Source organism: Vitis riparia, chromosome 17 (genome assembly GCF_004353265.1).
Source record: "Vitis riparia cultivar Riparia Gloire de Montpellier isolate 1030 chromosome 17, EGFV_Vit.rip_1.0, whole genome shotgun sequence".
Classification (NCBI taxonomy): Eukaryota; Viridiplantae; Streptophyta; class Magnoliopsida; order Vitales; family Vitaceae; genus Vitis; species Vitis riparia.
The window spans coordinates 15,879,610-15,899,628 of record NC_048447.1 but is presented as its reverse complement, the minus strand read 5'-3'; the positions used below and the strand labels follow the sequence as shown (position 1 = coordinate 15,899,628).

The 20,019-nt window shown below is 35.7% G+C and overlaps 1 protein-coding gene across 1 annotated transcript; it reads left to right on the top strand.

Annotated features, from left to right (window-relative positions):
- Positions 1-3,602: 3,602 nt before the first annotated feature.
- LOC117904445 (histone deacetylase 15) lies at positions 3,603-19,761 on the top strand. The gene is made up of 13 exons (XM_034817043.1): positions 3,603-3,735; positions 3,934-3,998; positions 4,611-4,666; positions 5,214-5,337; positions 5,449-5,574; positions 5,750-5,800; positions 6,311-6,379; positions 11,771-11,879; positions 13,158-13,237; positions 13,870-13,952; positions 14,033-14,078; positions 16,588-16,759; positions 19,372-19,761. Exons 1-13 carry the CDS (start codon positions 3,666-3,668, stop codon positions 19,488-19,490), a joined length of 1,170 nt encoding a protein of 389 aa, XP_034672934.1. The 5' UTR covers positions 3,603-3,665; the 3' UTR covers positions 19,491-19,761.
- The last annotated feature ends 258 nt before the right edge of the window (positions 19,762-20,019 follow it).

The following is a 20,019-nucleotide window of genomic DNA, read 5'->3' as shown; positions in this document are numbered from 1 at the left end:
TTCCTTCTGCTTCGCGGCGTCGGCCCCTCCTCCCCCTCCTCACCATTGCACTCACCTACTACCTCTCTCTCGCCTTCTCTCGCTCTCTCTCTCTCACCCATCTCCTGGATCCAAAATTGTCAAAGTATCCTTCCAAGGACAATAATGAGACCAGCTAACAACAATATTGACATCCCATCCTTTAGACTGTGTTCATAGTTATTGAATATGATCTTATGCCATTAAACATTGTTCTCCCTTACTTTCATAGCCACTTTCCAAGACGGCTCTATTCTTCAAGGCTATCTTTCCTATACCCAAACCCCATCACTCTTTAGCTTGCACACTTGATCCCAACCTGTGAGATGTTCTCTCCTCCTTTTCCCAACATCTAAGCTCAAAAACTCTCACTTTAATCTTTTAATCTTATTATCCAAATTGGCTAGAGTCTTAAATAATAGACAGACAATAAGAGGGGATGGCGGTTAAGCATGATTAGATTAGAGTTATTCTACCAACTAGGAAAAGTGAGCCCTTTCCCAGTGCTTCAACTGTCAGGAAATTCTATCCATAAATGGGTCCCAAAAAGAAACAACTCCAGGGTATCTTCTGCCACCACCAAACACCAATGGAAGAACTAGATAAGACAAGGACCAATAAACCTTACATTCTGTTGTGGTACCCAAGTCAAGGAATGCATCTAACTCATGTTGATACCCAATAGAGTACTCTTATTTAAATCTATCTTCATTCATGAAATGTGGTCGAATGCAACAAAATTAGCATATGACTTTTGTAACTCATTTGAACATATGGTGCAATCAACAAACAGTAAATGAGTCATCCTCATTCTATTTCTGCCCACTACAAAGCCCTAAAAAAAATACCGCAATCCTCTGTTCTCAATATCAATATGCTCAACATGTTTGCCATAATGGTAAAATAAATGGAGAAAGCCGATCATCCTATCTTAGGCTCCTTAAAGCCTTGATAACTTTGACTTTACTTTTTAAACAACCATCTAATGAAAGGGGTGCCATTGATGTCGTGTGAACCTTAGAAAAGTTAGGTATGATTTTTGCAATCATAGGGGAGGTCCATACAACTGTCAAGGAGCTTAGGGAAAGTAGGTGAATTCTTTTTTTCTTAATTTATCAAATATAATATTGAGAGTGATGAAGGGATTGAAATAATTCGAATACTTGGCATATCATTTGTTACTTTTGTCATTACCTATCAAATAAAAATGATTTGTTACTTGTGTTGAAATAGGAGTTTTTTTTTTTTTCATGTGAAGTATCTGTTCTAATTTGCCAATTTATTTTATACCCTTGGGTGTAATGGATTAGGCTCAAAACGATACAATATGATTTTTTTTTTCCGCTTTTTTTTATGTGTGTGTTTTCCCTTTTTGGGTTTGGTTTTCCAAAAATGATACAATTTTTTGGCAAGTTTGCAAAAATGGCGGGTTTGTTGTTCTAAGGCTGGAAAGAGGCTTATGAGATGAGCCTTTCAAAGCTCTTAGGAAAGGTTAGGACTTATATTGTCATACTTGTATTTCAATAAGCAATGCCCTTAAAATTAAGTTATGCTATGATGCCTATTTGTTTTTTAATCTGCTTTTCTGATCTTTTTTCCCACGGGAGCTGGGAAGAAGCTCATTTTTGCTAGTCCTAACGCAGTGAAGCAGGAATATGGTTTGTGAGATGGTTTATTGCTTGCAGGGGCTTTACTTGACAAATGCGGTCAGAGATTTTCTTTAGAAAGGCTCTTGTGGTTCTTTTCGTGAATGAGGGATGGGTATTTGAAAGGAATATGGAAAGGTTGGGAAGACTTTAAAAGTAGAAGACGGTATAACTATAGAAGTGTGAAGTTTTGGAAGGATATTTGGTATGATAAATCATCCTTGTGTCTCCTTCCCCTCTTGGTTTGCGATGGCCAATTTAAAGGATGCTTGGGCCATGAATATGTGGGAAGAATTAGGTGGGGAAGGGCATTAGAAACCTGGTTTCTAAAGACAGGTCCATGACTAGGAGTTGGAAAGGGTTGGGGGTTTTTTTCTTAGAGAAGTCAACAATAAGGAATGTAGAAGATAGGTTGATGTGGTAGCAATTTAGGGACATGAAATTTTTGGTCAAAGCTTTCTATTCTTATTTGAAGTCTATTAGCAGGGAATTCCATTCGAAGTAGTTTGGAAGTTGTGGGTTCTGACAAAAATGGGAGTTGCAAACAGTCAGATGTACTCTTTCGCTTTGGGCTAGGATGGGACCTTTATGTCTATGTTAGATCTGATTGATTGGTTGGGTTCAGGTGTTTTTTTTGGTTTCTTACTCCTTTTTTTCCCCCATGTTTTGATGCCCTTTGTATGCTACATATTTGCTTTGGTGCATCTCTTCTTTCTTGGGCACTGCTCATCATATTTTTTTGTGCGCGTAGGAATAAAATTTGTAGTGTGATAGATGTATTGCATGAGGATGTTGGTCAAGGTCATCTGAATCCTAAATTTGGAGTAGGAGTTGGTGGAATTGTTTTTGTAATTGATCTATTCAGTATCTGCTCCTAGTGGGTGTGATGTGGAGGATTTCTAAGAAGGTTACTTATTGTGAATTTTTTCTGGTAACTTTTGTTCTTGGATGATTTTGGGACATTCCTGTATTGAGGTGTGGGGTTGTGGCACTTCTAAGATTAATCTCTTTGTTTGGGCAGTGATGTTGAGACAATTCTCACAATCAATCAGCTCATGAGAAGGGACTGGTTTTTAGTTGATAGTTGGTGTTTACATAAGCCAGAGGGGGATTAACTATGTTAACTTCTATTGCATTTTCATTTAGTTTGTTTTGTTTGGTTTCTATTTTGTTCTGAGTGTCTTGTGTTCAACCAATACTTTGTCTTACTGTGACAGTTTTGTTGGTATTGGCAGGTGAATGGTGTGGGGTTGGTCCCACCGTGTGTGTTTTAGCATGTGGAAAAAGCAGATTTGTAGGATTTTTGAAGGTTTGAAGTGTTGCATTTTGGAGTTAAAAGATGTTATTTTCAACTCTCTGTTTGCATTGTCAAAGGGTCATTTGGGGTTTGATAATTTGGCTTGTAGATTTTCTTCATGGCATCGTTAGGGTTTAAGTACATTACTGCCTGACAGCCTGTTGTGTTATACTTTCTGTCTCCAATGGCTTGTGTTACTCCTTGTATACTTCGTGTGCTAGGATTTCTTCCCTTCTTTTGCTAGGTGTTTTTTTCCTTATTATCTTTATTTATCTTTATATAGCTCATGCACACGCGCACATACACACCTCTCATTTGGCTATCTTCAGGAACAAAAAAAAAAAAAAAAAAAACCTAGGGAAAAGGAATTCCTTGGCAGACTTAACTTTCAAACTTCTTCTTAATTGCAAATTCCAATGCCACCATTACTGGGGGCATTATGAGTTTGGTTCTGTTGCCATGTCTTGTTATAGTGCATAAACTTTAAATGGTGAAACTATTACAAGTTTTGAAAAATGGCTCAATTTATCATTATTAGGAGCTGAATATTTGTTTAGATCCTCTTGTAAATTTTTTACTCTGGCTGCATCTTGCATACTGTCTTGTGATGCTAGTGCAGGAGGTTGCTTTTTGCTGCTACCTTTTCTGCCATAGAAAACTTAACATCCATATTTTTGGTGGTTCCAATGTTAGCGTAGGTTGAAATGAAGTCACACCCACACCCAGAAAGGCCAGACCGTCTTCGAGCTATTGCTGCTAGCCTTGCTACTGCAGGTGCTGTTTAACCTTTGTTGCTATCTCTTTTCATAAATGCTTGGGTCTTGTCTTGTATTATGATCTCTTTCCAGTAATTGTTATATGGCAATCAACTTTTACCGCACAATGAACTAGTGGTGAAGTACCTTTTTGGCATTTGCTGCCAATCCCTCCCAAGACATGTTTGACTGGTTTGGAAAATTTCAACCTTTGCAGGTATATTTCCTGGAAAATGCTACCCAATTTTGGCAAGAGAGATTACTCGAGAAGAACTGCAGATGGTAAGCAACATATGCAAACAAATGAGGTTTATATAGCAAACAAATGTTTTCTTTGCCGTTCTGAAGAAGTAACTATTGATCACATTCTTGTTCACTGTACAAGACAAGGATTCTATGGCAGTTACTTTTTACTCTTTGGAGTGTTATGGGTTCTTCCCTCTTTGGTTAAAAAGACAATTCTTGGGTGACATGAATCCTTCTTGGGTGAAGACCACAAAAAGTCTTGGAAAGCTGTCCCCTTATATATCTTTTGGATTATTTGGAAGGAAAGAAACTTGCTAGCTTTTGATAATGCGGAGCCTTTGGTCCGAAGGATGAGAAACTCTTTTGGTTGTTATTTGTGGTCTTGGTCTAGGGTGATTATAGATGTGAGCTCTATGTCTCTTTTTAGCTTTATTGATTGGCTAGGTTCCAAGTGAGGGCACAATGATGTTTTTTGTTCTCTCCCTCCTCTTGGTTGAGCCTATTGGCGGCTTTTGTATACTTCCTATATACTTGGGATCGCTTTTTTGGTGTTTCTTTTTATTTACTCTTTGTTTTACCTATTAAATATATTTTTTTCCTTTGGTTTTCTTTCCATAATTGTTGCCATTTTCATTTTGGAGTCTTTAGGTCCATTCTTTGGAGCATGTTGAAACTGTAGAACTTACAAGCCGTATTCTTTCGAGGTGTGTTAAGTTGGCCTTTTCTCATTATTTGTTTTCCATTGCCTCTCTTAAGTTGATCTCTCTCTCTCTCTCTCTCACACACACACACACACATTCGTAACAGGTTTATTTATTTTTCTTCTTCTGCATTTGAACTTCAAATGAAAAATATGATTTTATGGGAAAATGGTTGGGGATAGAACTCTTTATGTCAAAATTTTCCTTTCTAAATAATGATTTTTTTTACTAATTGTGCCAAGATTTCTTTACTGTTTTTCTTATTTGTCTCAGTAATTTTTGTCTATATATGTTTTTTTCTCCTTCCAGAATGGTCTTGTTTTTTACTATCTTATTCCTATCTCCATTCTTGAGTTTTCTTCTACCATGCTATATAGTTGGGATTATTTTCAGCTGTTCAAAACAAACTAGTTGGATTACACTTCTAATCTTTCCTTTTTCCTTTGAACAAATTATGCGGTACCATGAGATTTGTTATATCAGCTGTTGCATTAGTGTTGTTTCTGAGATGAGCTAGGTTTTCTAAATGGTTAATTCCATTGACTGGCAGTTATTTCACTCCTGATACGTATGCTAATGAGCATTCAGCACTTGCTGCTCGGCTTGCAGCTGGTTTATGTGCTGATCTTGCTTCTGCAATTTTTTCTGGACGTGCCAAAAATGGTTTTGCTTTGGTATGAGAAATTTTGCACTTTCTTTTAAGTCATTCCCAGATGTTGTCAATAGTACATGGGGAAATTTAGTGATATATAGTTTTTCGAATTTTTCTTTCCTAATTGACTCAGGTTCGCCCTCCTGGTCATCATGCTGGTGTTAGTCAGGCCATGGGGTTCTGCCTCCACAATAATGCGGCGGTTGCTGCACTAGCTTCACAGGTTTCAGGGGCTAAGAGGGTGCTAATTGTTGATTGGGTAATGTCAATGACTCCTTTAACTTAAATACACACCACACATGCTACATATGTTATTTTCATCATGACGGTGCACTGATTGCTTTGATTGATGTTGATTGAGTTAGTAGTGGATGTTTACAATGCTTTTGAATTATAGAAGTTCTTTTTTTAGTTTCATTTTTTAATGATTGCAGGATGTACATCACGGAAATGGCACACAAGAGATATTTGAGCAGAACAAATCGGTGAGTCTCTTAATGATAAAAGTCTAAATCTCCCATGCAAACCCTTTTCTAAGCGCTACTTGTTCTGGTGAAATGATTTGCTGAAGGTAGGGATGGTGCCAGTTAAGTAGTTGGGCTGTGATATGATAAATTTCTGTTTCTTTAATCAAATTTCTTTCAAAATTCTGGTTGTGGGGTGATATGATAAAAATAATATAAGCATTTGTTGTATTAGACAATACTGACCTCTTTTGTTGCATTCTTTCTGATTCTCCTGGCGTAACTCTTTTTTTGTATTTCTCTATGATACTTCTGGTGTGGTTTTTTGTAATGTAATATCTGACCTGTCTGCTTATTGGATTTTTTCCCCTCATTGTCTCTTTGTTTTATTCTACTCTTTATATATCTACATATATATTGTTCTCCACTCTGATAACTCATCCTTGTTTTTTATTGATTCTCTATCAAATGAATTGTTTATTCCCTATCAAAAGATTTTTCAGGTGTTGATGGGTTGGATCTATTTTTTAGGTTTTGTATATATCCTTGCATAGACATGAAGGGGGAAACTTCTATCCTGGTACTGGGGCATCACACGAGGTACTTGATTCCTTTACCACCTTTTTAATAATTAAAGCAACTGCTTGTGGCTCAAGCCAGCCAGATGGTTTTTGTATGATTGTCTATATGATAAGGATGCCGCAATGTGCACAAGAAAGAATATTTAAAATCAAACAACCTTTGTATTATTGACTGCAAGGGTGCCTGTAGGTTTTTGGATGGGTGGCTTCAAGGGTTTATATTCTTAATGTTTGTTTACCTATACTAATTTGACCTAAAACCTTAAGTATGAGGTAATGCTGGGCACCAATGTATATGAAGTCAATTGGAATAAAGCCTTAGGATCTTATTTCACAAGCTTGCATGTTGGCTCACAAATAGGTAAATAAACTTTGGTGAAGCTTGAACTCATGACCTCCCACAAACCCAAACCCTGGTACCATGTTAAGATAATGGTGGACTAATGATGATTATCAAGCTTATTGGACTAAAATCCTTACAATGTTTTAGGATATTTGCAGTATTAATATTGATCATCTGATAATTCTTATAATTTAATGATTTGCTTGGAATTTGCATTTACAAATGAATGAGATTATGATACTTAAATAGGGCCTTTTAGTTACAAAAAATAATTGCTTATTGAAATATTTTTACAAAAATTTCTTACTAATTTTTAAAACTTTTTTTTAATCAATTTTTAACTTAATTTTTTTAGTATATGGCTGTTTTCCCTTGGCATGTGGCTGTGTATATTTTGGCAATTTGATTTTTTTTTTTTTTTTTTAAAATTTAACAATATTTTGAAGAAATTGTTTAATACCATATAAGTGCTTGTATTTTGAAATATCTTGTTACTTTTCCTGACTATTTAGAAGTGCTAGTATTGATAATGGTTCAATTTTTTTGGAGCCTAGGTATCAATGAAATAGAAGTATTATTAATTAAATTTAATCCTAATTCAAACAATTTCTTCTTTTCTACTATAGTCAAACATTGTCCCCCACATGAAGTAAATTCCAAGCTTTGCCACTAAATATGGGATCTGTATTGGATATGAATCTCTTGCTTTAGACAAGGCATTGGGATTTGGGATTTGAGAGTAGGGAATTGTTATGGAAAAAAATTATAGTTTAGTTGAGTACTTTTCTTCTTTGTTTTGTGTGAATTTTTTAGCTAAATAAATAAATGAAAAAAATAGAATAAATTCTAATAAATGATATATTTTTTTAGATAAGCACTGAATATATTGAAAAGAGGCCAGAAAGCCACAACGTATACAGGGAGTATACAAACTAGCTAAGCCTCAAAACCAAAAGGAAAGCAAAAAAACCCCACCAGCCCTTATCTGGAGGCTATCCATTCCAAGAAGCCTATAAGAGACAGCGAACTCTCTCCATTATACAGTCTCGCCCAACACCATAAATTACAGACAAAAGAATTTTTTAATTCCTGAATAGCTATCCCCCCCCCCCCCACCCCCCCCCCCCCCCGGCCCTCCTTAAAAGTTAGCCTATTTCTTTCCTTCCAAAGAGTCCAAAAGATGTACAACGGTATAGACTTCCTTATCTTTTTCCTTTTTTCCCCTACAAAAGGGCCCCTCCAGCTCAATAAGACCTCTTTTACAGTTTCTGGAAAGACCCACTGAACACCAAACAAAGCACAAATCATATCCCACAGGACTTTTGCCACTATACAGTGTATGAGGATGTGATTTACAGTTTCCTTGTCGCAGCCACACAAGAAGCAACGGTTAGGGAGTTGCCACCCTCTTTTCTGAAGCCCATCTAGCGTAAGCACCTTACCCCAAGTAGTCTCCCAAGCAAAAAACAAAATTTTTGTTGGAACTTTATCCACCCAAATGTTAACTTTAAACTGCCCGTTTCTTCCCCCTTTCCAAAAAACTGCATCTTCTTCTAAGGTAGGTTTGTAGCCCCTCAAAATATGAAGCAAATTACCTACCATATCCAACTCCCAATCATTGAAACCCTTCACAAACCTTAAATCCCAACCTCCTTGGCCGACATTCTGATCCCACATTTCTTCTATTGTGCCATTTCTATGAGCAGCCATCCATAAAGGTGAGGAAACCTTTGAGACAGCACTGTACAACCGCACCAAAGATCAGTCCAAAATCTGATTTTGGTACCATTCCCCATAGTAAAAGCCATATTTTCCCAACACCAATCTTTTTCCTTTAAAATCTTCTTCCAAACCCCTACTCCAAACGTCCCATTAGCCTTTTTGGTCATCCAACCAAAACCCTCTTGCCCATATTTCGCCAAAAGCACTTGCTTCCACAGATTTTCCTTTTCACAAGCAAACCTCCATATCCATTTACCCAACAAGGCTTTGTTCAACGGAACTAGGTTCCTTAAGCCAAGCTCCCCATTTTCCTTCTCAGTACAAACAACCTCCCAATTAACTAGGTACACTTTCCTTTCCAAATTTCCTCCTCCCCAAAGAAAATCCCTTTGCAATTTTTCTAACCTCCGCGCAACAGACTTGGGCATACGGAAAAGAGACATTTGATACAATGGCATACTAGCCATCGTGCTCTTTATGAGAATGAGTCTCCCGCCTTTGGAAATATATTGGCGTTTCCAACGCGCAAGTCTTCTCCTCATCTTCTCTTCCACCCCATCCCACATGGAGGTATTCTTATTAGGAGCCCCCAAGGGCAGCCCCAAATACACAGAAGGCATAGAACCCACCTTGCAGCCCAATTCTGCTGCCATCTCTTCCACCTCGCCAACTGAGATTATTTCACTTTTATCCAAATTGATCCTTAACCCTGAAGCAGCTTCAAACCAAAACAAAATCCAACTCAGATGAGTTAGATGCTCTTCCCTAGCCTCACAAAAAACTAGTGTATCATCAGCAAATAACAGATGGGATATATGCACCGGCTGTCTTCCTCCTCCTCGGATCCTACACCCTGACAAAAATCCCCCTTCAATAGCCCTCCTAATGAGATTGCTCAACACTTCCATTCCCATTACAAAGAGGTAAGGAGGAAGGGGATCTCCTTGCCTCAACCCCTTAGAACTTGGGAAGAAACCGGCTGACACTCCCTTCACCAACACCGAAAATTTGGTTGTGGATATGCAACTCCACATCTAACCCAACCACTTTGATCCGAACCCCATTTTTCTCATGACTTTCATAAAAAACTGCCAATTTAAACTGTCGTAGGCTTTCTCTATATCCAGCTTACAGATGAGACCTTTCTATTCCCTTTTTTGCCATGCATCAATTACCTCATTTGCAATTAAAGAGGCATCAAGGATCTGCCTGCCCATTACAAATGCATTCTGCTCAATGGAGACCACTTTCCCTATCACTTTCTTGAGTCTATTAGCCAACACCTTGGCCAATAATTTGTACAACCCCCCCAAAAGACTGATTGACCTAAAATCCCCAAGATCCTCTGCCCCCCCCCTTCTTGGGTAACAATACCAGAAATGTATTGTTGATGCTCTTGATGAAGGCACTTTGCTCATAGAACTCTTTAAACAAATCCAAGACCTCCTCTTTAACTAGAGCCCAACAACTTTGCCAAAATGCCATAGTAAAACCGTCCGGTCCTGGGGCTTTGTCCCCATTCATCTCCATCAGGGCACTATGGATTTCATCCTCAGAGAAAGGGTGCTCCAAATTCTCTGCCTCTTGCTGACTAATTTGCTCTAACTGCAACATTTCTATATCCACCTTCCAATCTGAATTTTCTGTGAGTAAGTGTTGAAAAGCATTAACTACCCCTTCTCTCACATCCTTTTCCTCAGTCAGCCACACCCCGTTTATCTTAATTCTGTCCATATGATTGATTCTACGATGGGCAGCCGCCATGCGATGGAAATAGCCTGTATTTCTGTCCCCTTCCCTTAACCATAATTCCCTTGAATGCTGCCTCCAGTGAGTTTCCTCCAAAGAAGCCCACTTAGCATAACTTTCCTTAGCTTCCTTTTTTGAAATTGTTTCCTCCTTTGATAATCTTCTCTCACTTTCCACCAAGTCCAGTGGTCCACTAGTTGAAGGGCAGCGGCTTTATTGTCTTCCAATCTCCCAAACACTTCCCTATTCCACACTTTAAGCTTTTGTTTGACTTCTTTCATTTTTGTAGCCAACCTATAGCTAGCACTGCCTCTCACCTCTATTCCCTGCCACCAGCTATGGATTAGCTCTTGAAACCCTTCAACTTTAAGCCACATGTTTTCGAATCTGAAAGGGGAGGGACCTCTTCTTACAGCACCAGCTATGATATATGTAATTGTAGTTATGTTTTTTTGGTTAATATGAGCTTGATCTAAGGATTTTAAAATTTTAATTAATATATGGGAGGTTAAACTTATCTATGTACCTAAAAAAGAAAAATCAGTAGATTAGATGGTCATCTTGAAATTCAGGTCAATTTGAAATGTAGATCAACATAATTTTTCCAATTTTAGAATAACGAGGTCAATATATATTTTATGATTGTTTATAATTTGCATATCAAAATAAAATTCAACACACACACACACACTAATCTTTATTTATGCTCCTATTTATGCTTTCATGTATCCATGCATGGAGAGTAGAGAAACGGATGATCATCTTTTTTTACATTGTCCTTTTAACTTTTGGGCTTTGCTTTTAAACATGGACTATACAAACTAGTCAGCTTGGATTGGGTTCCTTCTAAGAATATACATGACATGATAACCATCTCATATAGAGGTTTGAGGAGCACCAGTAAGGGTAAGGTTCTTTGAAAAACCACTTGTCTCACATTGATTTGGGTTGTGTGGCGAAAAAGAAACATTAGGATTTTTGAGAACATCTAATTCATTTCTATTCCTCTTTATGAGCCTCTTGAACCATAGCTTTTAAGGGCACTCCTCTCAATGTTGTTCAGCTCGATTGGTGGTCGGTGTGTAGATAAAGAAGGCTTGGATGGCAAGGAGAGGAGCATTGTTTAGGTTTCTATTAGAAGGAAATGTGTTAACCCTTAGAGAGATGAGATGCTCTATATTGTATATCCTTATGTGGTACTATACTAATGCATAGGTCACCTTAGTATACTGGAGGAGTTCAATTATACGTTTTTTTTTTAAACAGTTTTTTGTATGTAGGGATTATTTCTCTGCCTTCTCATATTCCTCTTTCACTATACTTCATGCATATTTTGTTCCATGTTTTGTTTGTGATAAAAAAAATATATATCCCTTTTAGCTGAGTGCCTATGGTCCTATATGCAATAACAGGTTTGTTTATACTATTTTAAGATAATTTTGGGCATATAATACCAATTCCAAATATATGTTATGGTGCAGTTACACAGTTTCCCTTACTATTTTTAAATTTGTAGTTGGGCCTCTTGTGCCAATTTCAAGCAGTTTGAAAGGAAGGCTTTGCTGATGGTAACAACTGATAATTTCATTTCTGTAGGTGGGCAGTATGGGTGCAGAAGGATACTGTGTGAATATTCCATGGAGTCGTGGAGGAGTTGGGGACAATGATTATATTTTTGCATTCCAGCATGTTGTGCTTCCTATAGGTTACTATCTCTTATTTTTATATTTTCAAATTTTCACTTATTTTAGTGTTATTGAAGTTATCACTTTGATAGGGAGATGATCTTATTGAGAAAATGAATATTATCATGGTCTTATTTTTGTCTTATAAATTAACAAAATACTGATATAAATGGTGGGTGGGTGAGTTGTGATAGGCAAGAGAAAATGAATATTGTTATGGTCTTATTTTTGTCTTATAAAGTAACAAAATACTAATATAAATAGTGGGTGAGTGAGTTGTGGTAGGCAAGCATGATGATTGCTGCTGTAATCATTGATGTTTTTATTTTAAATAGTTTCTTGAGGATGTGCCTTTGTTGATATATATATATATATATATATCTGTCTTTGAGATTTACAGGCTAGAATTTTAATTGACATCACTTTCTTGCTGCCTTTACATGAAGGGATCTTTTAGTTTTATTTTTTGCTTAGGCCTTTGTTCACTCAACATATAAGTGTTAGTGCTAATATCATGATCATGGTGTAGAAATCTGTTCCTCTGTGTTGAAAATGACACTCTTTTAAGTGAAAAAAATATGCCAGAGGTTTAAATTACTTTTTGGATATGTTTTTTTCAATACCTTTTGGAGGGAAAATATAAGTGTTATTCAAGGAAAAAAAAGAAAGGGGAAAAGAAGAAAATATCTTGAAGGCGGAACTGTTTTTCAATCTAAAACAGAAGAAAATGGAAAAGAGTATCAATAACTCAAGGGGGAAGCAAGTTCCCTAATGAGCTCCTCAAACAAGGAAACCCTTTTATAAACAGGTGACACTTTATTTCTCTTGACAGGTCAATGATTTTGCAAATTCAGATGTGCAATAGGCTATCTTGGTGTTGAATTGTTGTTTTTCTTGTTCTTATCTAATTATTTATTTATATGTTTTTTAAATTGGTTGTGTCAATGATGTTTGTCATCAAAGCATTTGTGTTCCATGTATTGGTTTCCTGTGCCTGAGATAAGATGCAGACTGGTCAATTATTGAGGAACTCCTTCATGCTTGAAGTTATGAACAAATTGTTGTTTGTTCTTTTCCTTATCTTTTTAAGAACTAATAATTTGGGCTTTCTTGTATTTCTTGCAAGTTATGCACATTAAATCTTTTGTTTCCCAGAACTTCTAAGCTTTTATTTTGGACCAGAAATTATCGTACTCTCATCTCATTTAACATCATGTATTTCATAGTGGGTATGGTTGTTTGCTTTTTATTGTTGTCTTAATTCCTTTTAATGGTGTTTAAATCACATCTGGTTGCAGCTTCTGAGTTTGCTCCTGATTTCACCATAATATCAGCAGGATTTGATGCTGCAAGGGGTGATCCCCTTGGTTGCTGTGATGTAAGGATATCCTTTCTTAGCTATACAAATCTTTATCTTCATCATCTTTTCAATTGAAACAAGGGAAGCAATTTTGTGAAAACCATTTGGTTCCTTGGTATTTCTAATTAAACTGCCAAATGAATTTTGTTAAATGGGTGTGAAGCATCTAAAATGGTTGGCGATAGTATTCAGCTTTTTTTTTTATTACATCTTTGAACAAAAGGCTTAAGCTCTGCCCTTTTTTCCTAATCATATGATAGTTGATCCCCTGCTTCAACTCTCCTTCAAATGAAATCCCTCAGGCTACAGCTTTCTTGGGTAACCATGGTCCTAGGCATTGAAAATTGGCAATGGGTGAGAAGACCTCCACAATGCTAATCCTGATCATTCCACTGCTTGTCAACTACCAACATGGTTTGACAATGCCCTCGCCTAAACTCTTAACCAAAATAGGACAACTTTAACCACAAACAATACATATCAAGCCAATAATGAACCAACCTCCTTATTTATCATGGAAAAGTAGACTTGACTAACCTTGAATCAACTGAACAATGGAATTCTTGTCCTTTGGATGTCGGTCTTCCAAGTTTTATGAGTTTTGTTCCACGTGAAATTGTTGCTTACATGTAGGAACCTAATTGTTGTAGGTAACACCTGCTGGCTTTGCAAAGATGACAGATATGTTGAATGTTCTCTCTGGTGGAAAGTTGCTTGTTATTCTTGAGGGCGGGTTCGTAGTTTACATTTTGGCCATTGGTTTCACAACTAATTTTAATCTTTGCTTTTGACAAAAATGTATCTTGAGTGCAGCTATAATCTTCGTTCAATATCATCATCTGCCACTGCAGTGATCAAGGTTTGTATTTGTCCAGAATACATCAAACATGAAACTTATTGTCAGTAGGGAAATTTTACCTGGAAAATACATTGCTTTAACTTTTCTCTTTTCTGGCTTGTTCAATTGCTTATCCTTGTATTTATTGTTTGTTTCCAATTAAAAAGCATGATTTTTTTTTTTCAACATAGATGGCAAGCAGTAGCTCTACATTTCATCTTTTTCACGTGAATCAAGTATGAAGGATCGTACCATTAAACTAAATTTGTTGTATGGTTGGGAGAGATATTGGATTTCTTCATTGCCTTAAGGATTAGATGCATGATAGATTACACATATTGAACTAACGCAATGTTGCGATGAAGACCATAATATCTGTTTTTTATGCATGATTAGGACATGAATTTTTTGAATATGCGTGATGGATCAAATCATGCCTCAAGATTTTGAGTTGTGGTTCTAATGCAGTTGGTTGTTTAAACTAATCATGCAAAAATTAATATTAAAAAATAATTAAGTATAGTTATGACATTCAGGACACCAACATTCTCAAGGGGCCAGATCTCTGGATCACCAATTGAATTGCCAAGTTGTCAAATGGTTAACATGTTCATCTCCCCACGGAGTCCACCACTTATTATTTGGACCTTCTGTTAGGAGCCCCTTCAAGTCTTCTTGGGTTTGGGATGGGGTGGAGGAAAGATTTCAGAAAAGGCTTACTACATGGAAAAGATAGTACCCATCAAAAGGAAGAAGGTTAACCCTCATAAAAAGTGCTTTGTCCAACTTGTCAATTTTCTTCATATCTCTTTTGTCATTTTGAAAAAGGTGAAAGGGATTTATTTTTTATTTTTTAGGCTGGGGGTGGGGGTGGGGGTGCTTGGAGACAAAGCCACATCTAGTGAATTGATCTATGGTTTGTACGGATAAGAGGAGTAAGGGTTTGGGTATTAGACACTTGTCCACTATTAACAAGGCTTGTATTAAAAAATGGTGTTGGAGATTCTTGATTGAAAGGGATCCTCCTTAAAAACTTGTGATTTTAAGGAAGTAGGAGGAGGAAGAGGGAAGTTGCTGCTCTAGAGGAGTGAGGGAAGGGTATGAAGTGTAGTGTGGAAGGCAATCAAGGATGAGTGGGAGGCTTTCAAGGATAGAACTGGCTTCAGGGTGGGAAGTGGGAGTAGGTTGAAATTTTGGAAGGATAGGTCTTGTGGGACACTCCCTGGAGCTCTTCATAGCCTTTGCAAAAGACAAATGGGTACCTAAAGTGTGGGCAGGGATAGTTGGAACCCTAGGTTTATAAGGCAGATTCATGATTCAGAATTAGAGGAGGTGGAATGGGATTTTTGCAAGAGTAGACTATTAGTAGGAACATTGAAGATAATTTGATTTGGTCAAACATGAAGAGTGACAATTTCTCAATTAAGTCTTTCTATTCCCCTCTATCATATGAGAGGGTGGAGGTGTTTTTCTTTGGTATAGTTTGGAATTCTTGGGTACCACCGAGGGTTAGTTTCTTTGCATGAGAAGCTATATGTGGTAAGATACAACTTTGGATCAACTCAGAAGGAAGGGTTGGAGAATCCTAAACAAATGTTGCATGTGCGAAGAAGAAGAAATGGTTGACCGCATCATCCTTTATTGTTCGAAAGCAGTCATTTTGTGGTTGCTGATTTATGCCCTTTTTGAAGTTTTGTTAGCTATGCATTCTTTAGTGAGACTTGCCTTTTTTGAGCTAGCATCAGTCCATTAGAAAACAGAGAAAGAAAGTTTGAAAAGCTGTTCCCTTTGTGCTTATTCTAGGCCATTTGGAGGGAGAAATAGGAAAACTTTTGATAATATTGAAAAAGTTGACCAAACAATTAAACAATCCTTTATGTATATTTTGTTGTCTTTAGGTTATTGTTCCTTGTCCATGATGGATTTTGTGAAGTGGTTAGGCTCTAAGTGAGGTGTGGTTTGTTTTTTGTGTACTCATCTTGTATTTTGACTTTTTGGCATCCTTGTACACATAATGTATATTTTTGTGCACCTTTTTTTGGCACCATTAAAACAATTGATATTTTACTTATATATATATATATATATAATAATAATATGTTTACACACACTTAAGTTTAATTTTTGGAAATTTTCGATTTTATTTCTTATCACTATTTTATTACCAATTCTAACAAGTGGGGCTGGTGAGTATCTGCCTGTCTGTGTTCCTAAAAGAAAGAATAGAGGGTGTCATATAAGTGCTAGGTTCAAGTTTATAGTCTTAATTGTTTACAACTCGATAAAAGTTTTTGGAGGGATGCAACTTTGTCCATGTTAACTGGAAACTGGTGTTTTGGTTTTACTCTGATCAATTAATTACCTCAGCTGGTTGTTTGGCATGTTGCTATAAACTTGCAACATGCATTCAAGGAAATTGAGTTCATCCAATGTCCCATTATAATATACCATTTTTGTGTCGCTTTTACGTAATTATGCAAGTTTTCCTATATTTGATATGCTGTTTTTGTTACTTGGCTTTTCCATAAAGGTACTGCTTGGTGAAACTCCTGAATGCGAATTGGATAACTGCTTGCCTTCCAAGTCTGGCTTGCGAACTGTTGTGGAAGTCCTGAAAATTCAGATGAACTTCTGGCCTACTCTGGCATCGACCCTTACAAAATTGGAGTCAGAATGGGGATCATGTTTAGTTGAAAACCGAAGTGAGCGTCCGTTTGTTTCTACTATTTTTTTCCCCTCATGCGTTTGTCTTTTACTCTTGTTATCAGTTAGTATAGTAAAAAAGAAAATATTTATTAGACAAAAATCGTACGAGGATGGAGTGTTTCCTACAAGGATGAAGGAAAAAGGAAAAGAAACATCAAAATAATTATTTAAGCATCTAAAAAATTTATGTGGTAGGACTGGCTTGGCTAGAGCCCAAAACATATATTTGAACCTAGGTAGATGATGCTGGTGCAATGGAAGAATCCCTAGGACTGAGTTCTGAAATATCTCTTGAAAGGTGATTATACTACCAAGGATCAGTGTTAAGATTCCCAGCCTACTTAGTAACATGGGCTAAGTTTCATTAACTCTAATTTGTTCATTTAATTCTATGCAAAAACTTGATTTTCTACCATTCAACTTAGATCTTTTAGACAGTATTAGCACTGGGTTATTGTTTACAATCTTGAGAAGAAAGCTGTCAGAACTCATCTTTATAAAGGAGGTTGGATGATTGTTCAAGATTTCATTTTGTTATTATATGGCTCAATGGTTTGGCATCATAAGTCATTTTATGTTGTGCTTGAACCTTGATCGATAGGGAATGTATTTTACCTAAGAAAATGATGAGAAGAAACAAAGGGGGTTTATTTTTTAATGTGGGGGGGGGGGGGGGGGGGGGGGTGGTGGTGCATAATATACGGTGTATTATTCTGATGATAAAAAAAAAATGAAAAAACCATCAACCTGTCAGGGCTTTGGGTCTTGAGATCCATATTTATGGAAGTAGTCTGGTGGCATGTGTCAACTGTAAACAATTTATAAGTTTTTGTTGTACTAATTATAGTAGATTAGTCAAATTTTGCGATAAAGTAGTATCTTCTTCTATAACCATTTTAGTTGATTTTTTTTTTTTGGTTAGTTCTTAAAATTTTCAATTTATTTTATGTTGTAGAACTAGATGATCTGGATTAGGGTTTTCCAGGAAGGGTTTGGATTTATGGTTGTTTATTAAGTTATATGGAAACTAAATCAGAATTAAGAATCTGATTGAGTCTTTATGTAATTGTCGGGAAACAAAATGAGAATGAAAATGATTGATTTTGAGCTATTTTCTAATAATATGGAATTAAAATAAAATGTATGGATAATGACCTTGTACACACAACAAAAAAAAAAGGGTCTATATTTATTTATTTTCAAATAACTCTTATTTTGATGCTATGTTAATATGACTTTGTTTTTTTTGTTTATATATATATATAACATATCAGGGTTATTTTTTAATAAATCGTTTCTCTTTATTAGATAATTTTAATGATGTTAAAATATTTAAATATATTAAATTATTAGATAACTTTAATGATCTTTAAAATATCTAAATATATTAATTATTAAATGACTTGATGACTTTAAATATCTAAATGTTCAAACATTTATGTTTAAATCTAATGATAATTATTTATTTTTAGATATTTAAATGTATAATCCCACTATATTTTGAGGAATTACAATGACATTCCTTAAGTTTTACTTGAGGAATCCCATTCTTCCTTTTTCGGGGAATGGGTTTGTTTGCTTTGTGTGGGATGCACTCTTTTTTTATTCTTGAAGCCAAGTAAATAAGGGAATGTTAATTTCATTCCAAGGGAATGGAATCTCAATGGGAGTGATAACCATTCCTTTCATTTCATTTATTTACTTGCTTCCAAAAATCAAAATATGAAGTGGGCCCACAAAATACTAAGAATCTCATTCCATTTTTTTTAGGAATAGGTTTTCTTAGCTTACTGTGAGGAATGTCATTTTGATTCCTAAAAGTATCATATGGGGCCACATTTTTATATATTAAAATATTTAAAAAAGAATAATTATAATTAGATTTAAAACATAAATATTTGCACATTTAATTATTTAAAGTTAAATTTAAATATTTTTAAAGTCACTAAAATTATTTAATAAAGATAGATGAATTATTAGAAAAATAACCTTGAATTGTTATTTTAAAAAATAAAAACAAAGTCTTAATATAATATTAAAATAGGAATTATTTAAGATAATAATTAAAATAGATCTTTTTTTTGTGTAAAGTCATTATAAGTACATTTCATTTTGATTCCTTATTGTTGGTAAACAACTCAAAATCAATCATTTTCATTCTCATTCCGTTTCCAAATAGTTATGTAAATGTTTTAATAGAATTCCTGATTCCGATTCCGTTTCTTTCTCATTTTGATTCCATTTCTTTTCGATTCCATTTCCTTGTAATTTAGTAAACATGCCAAAAGTGTAATGAGTTGATTTCATTCCCAGGGAATGAAATAAACATGCTCTTAGAACATTGTTTTGCTCAATTTAGCCTGTTGAGCTCATGGTTATACCACGGAAACTCAATCTTCCATTTTTAGACGATCTATGCTATGCTATGTGAATGAATGTTAAAATGAGACAAATTTTACTGTTGTAAGCAGAAATTATCCTTGTTGGAATTTGGGAGACATCACACTCCATAGAATTACAATGTTGTCATATGATTCTTGGGGAATGAATATAATCCAGACCTCTCATTAAATCTTTTTTATTTTTATTTTTTAACCTGTAACTGCAGAAAAGCATACTAAAAAGAGACGGCGGGCTGTGGCACCAAAACCATGGAAATGGGGGCGAAAAACTTTGTTATATCATCTTCTGTCTGGCCATCTTCGTTACAAATCAAAGCGGATTTAGGTGACTTCATAGATCTGATTTTTACGCATATGCTTCTTTTACTTGTAATTTTCCCTTTATGCACCCTTTTATACCAGCTAGTTTCAGGGTAATATCCTTTTTGTATGAAATGATGGCTTAATTATATTCAAGTGCTTCAGGATAACTTCTTTTTTCTCATGAAGTCTAATTGTAATCATGGTTTTACATTCCCTCCCCTTTTCCTTCTACCAGAAGGGGGGAAGAAAAAGGGAAGGCTGAATTTCTAATACATGTTGATGGTTTGTTGGTATCCGGTCCCCACTCATAGGTAGCTTACCCAAAAAACATCTTGAATTTGGTTGGGCTTGGCTGAATCCACCAATAACAAAGGGAAAAAAGGGTGTTGGAAGGTTGAGGCTTGGGAGTTTTAAGTATATTTAGTTTAATATTTACTTCAATAAAAACTTTATGCTTAAAAAAATTCTCCAGATGTATAAAAAGAAGAAAAATCGTTCATACTTTCTTAGAACTTTTTATTTCTTTGGTTGAGATATTGTTGCATTCTCAT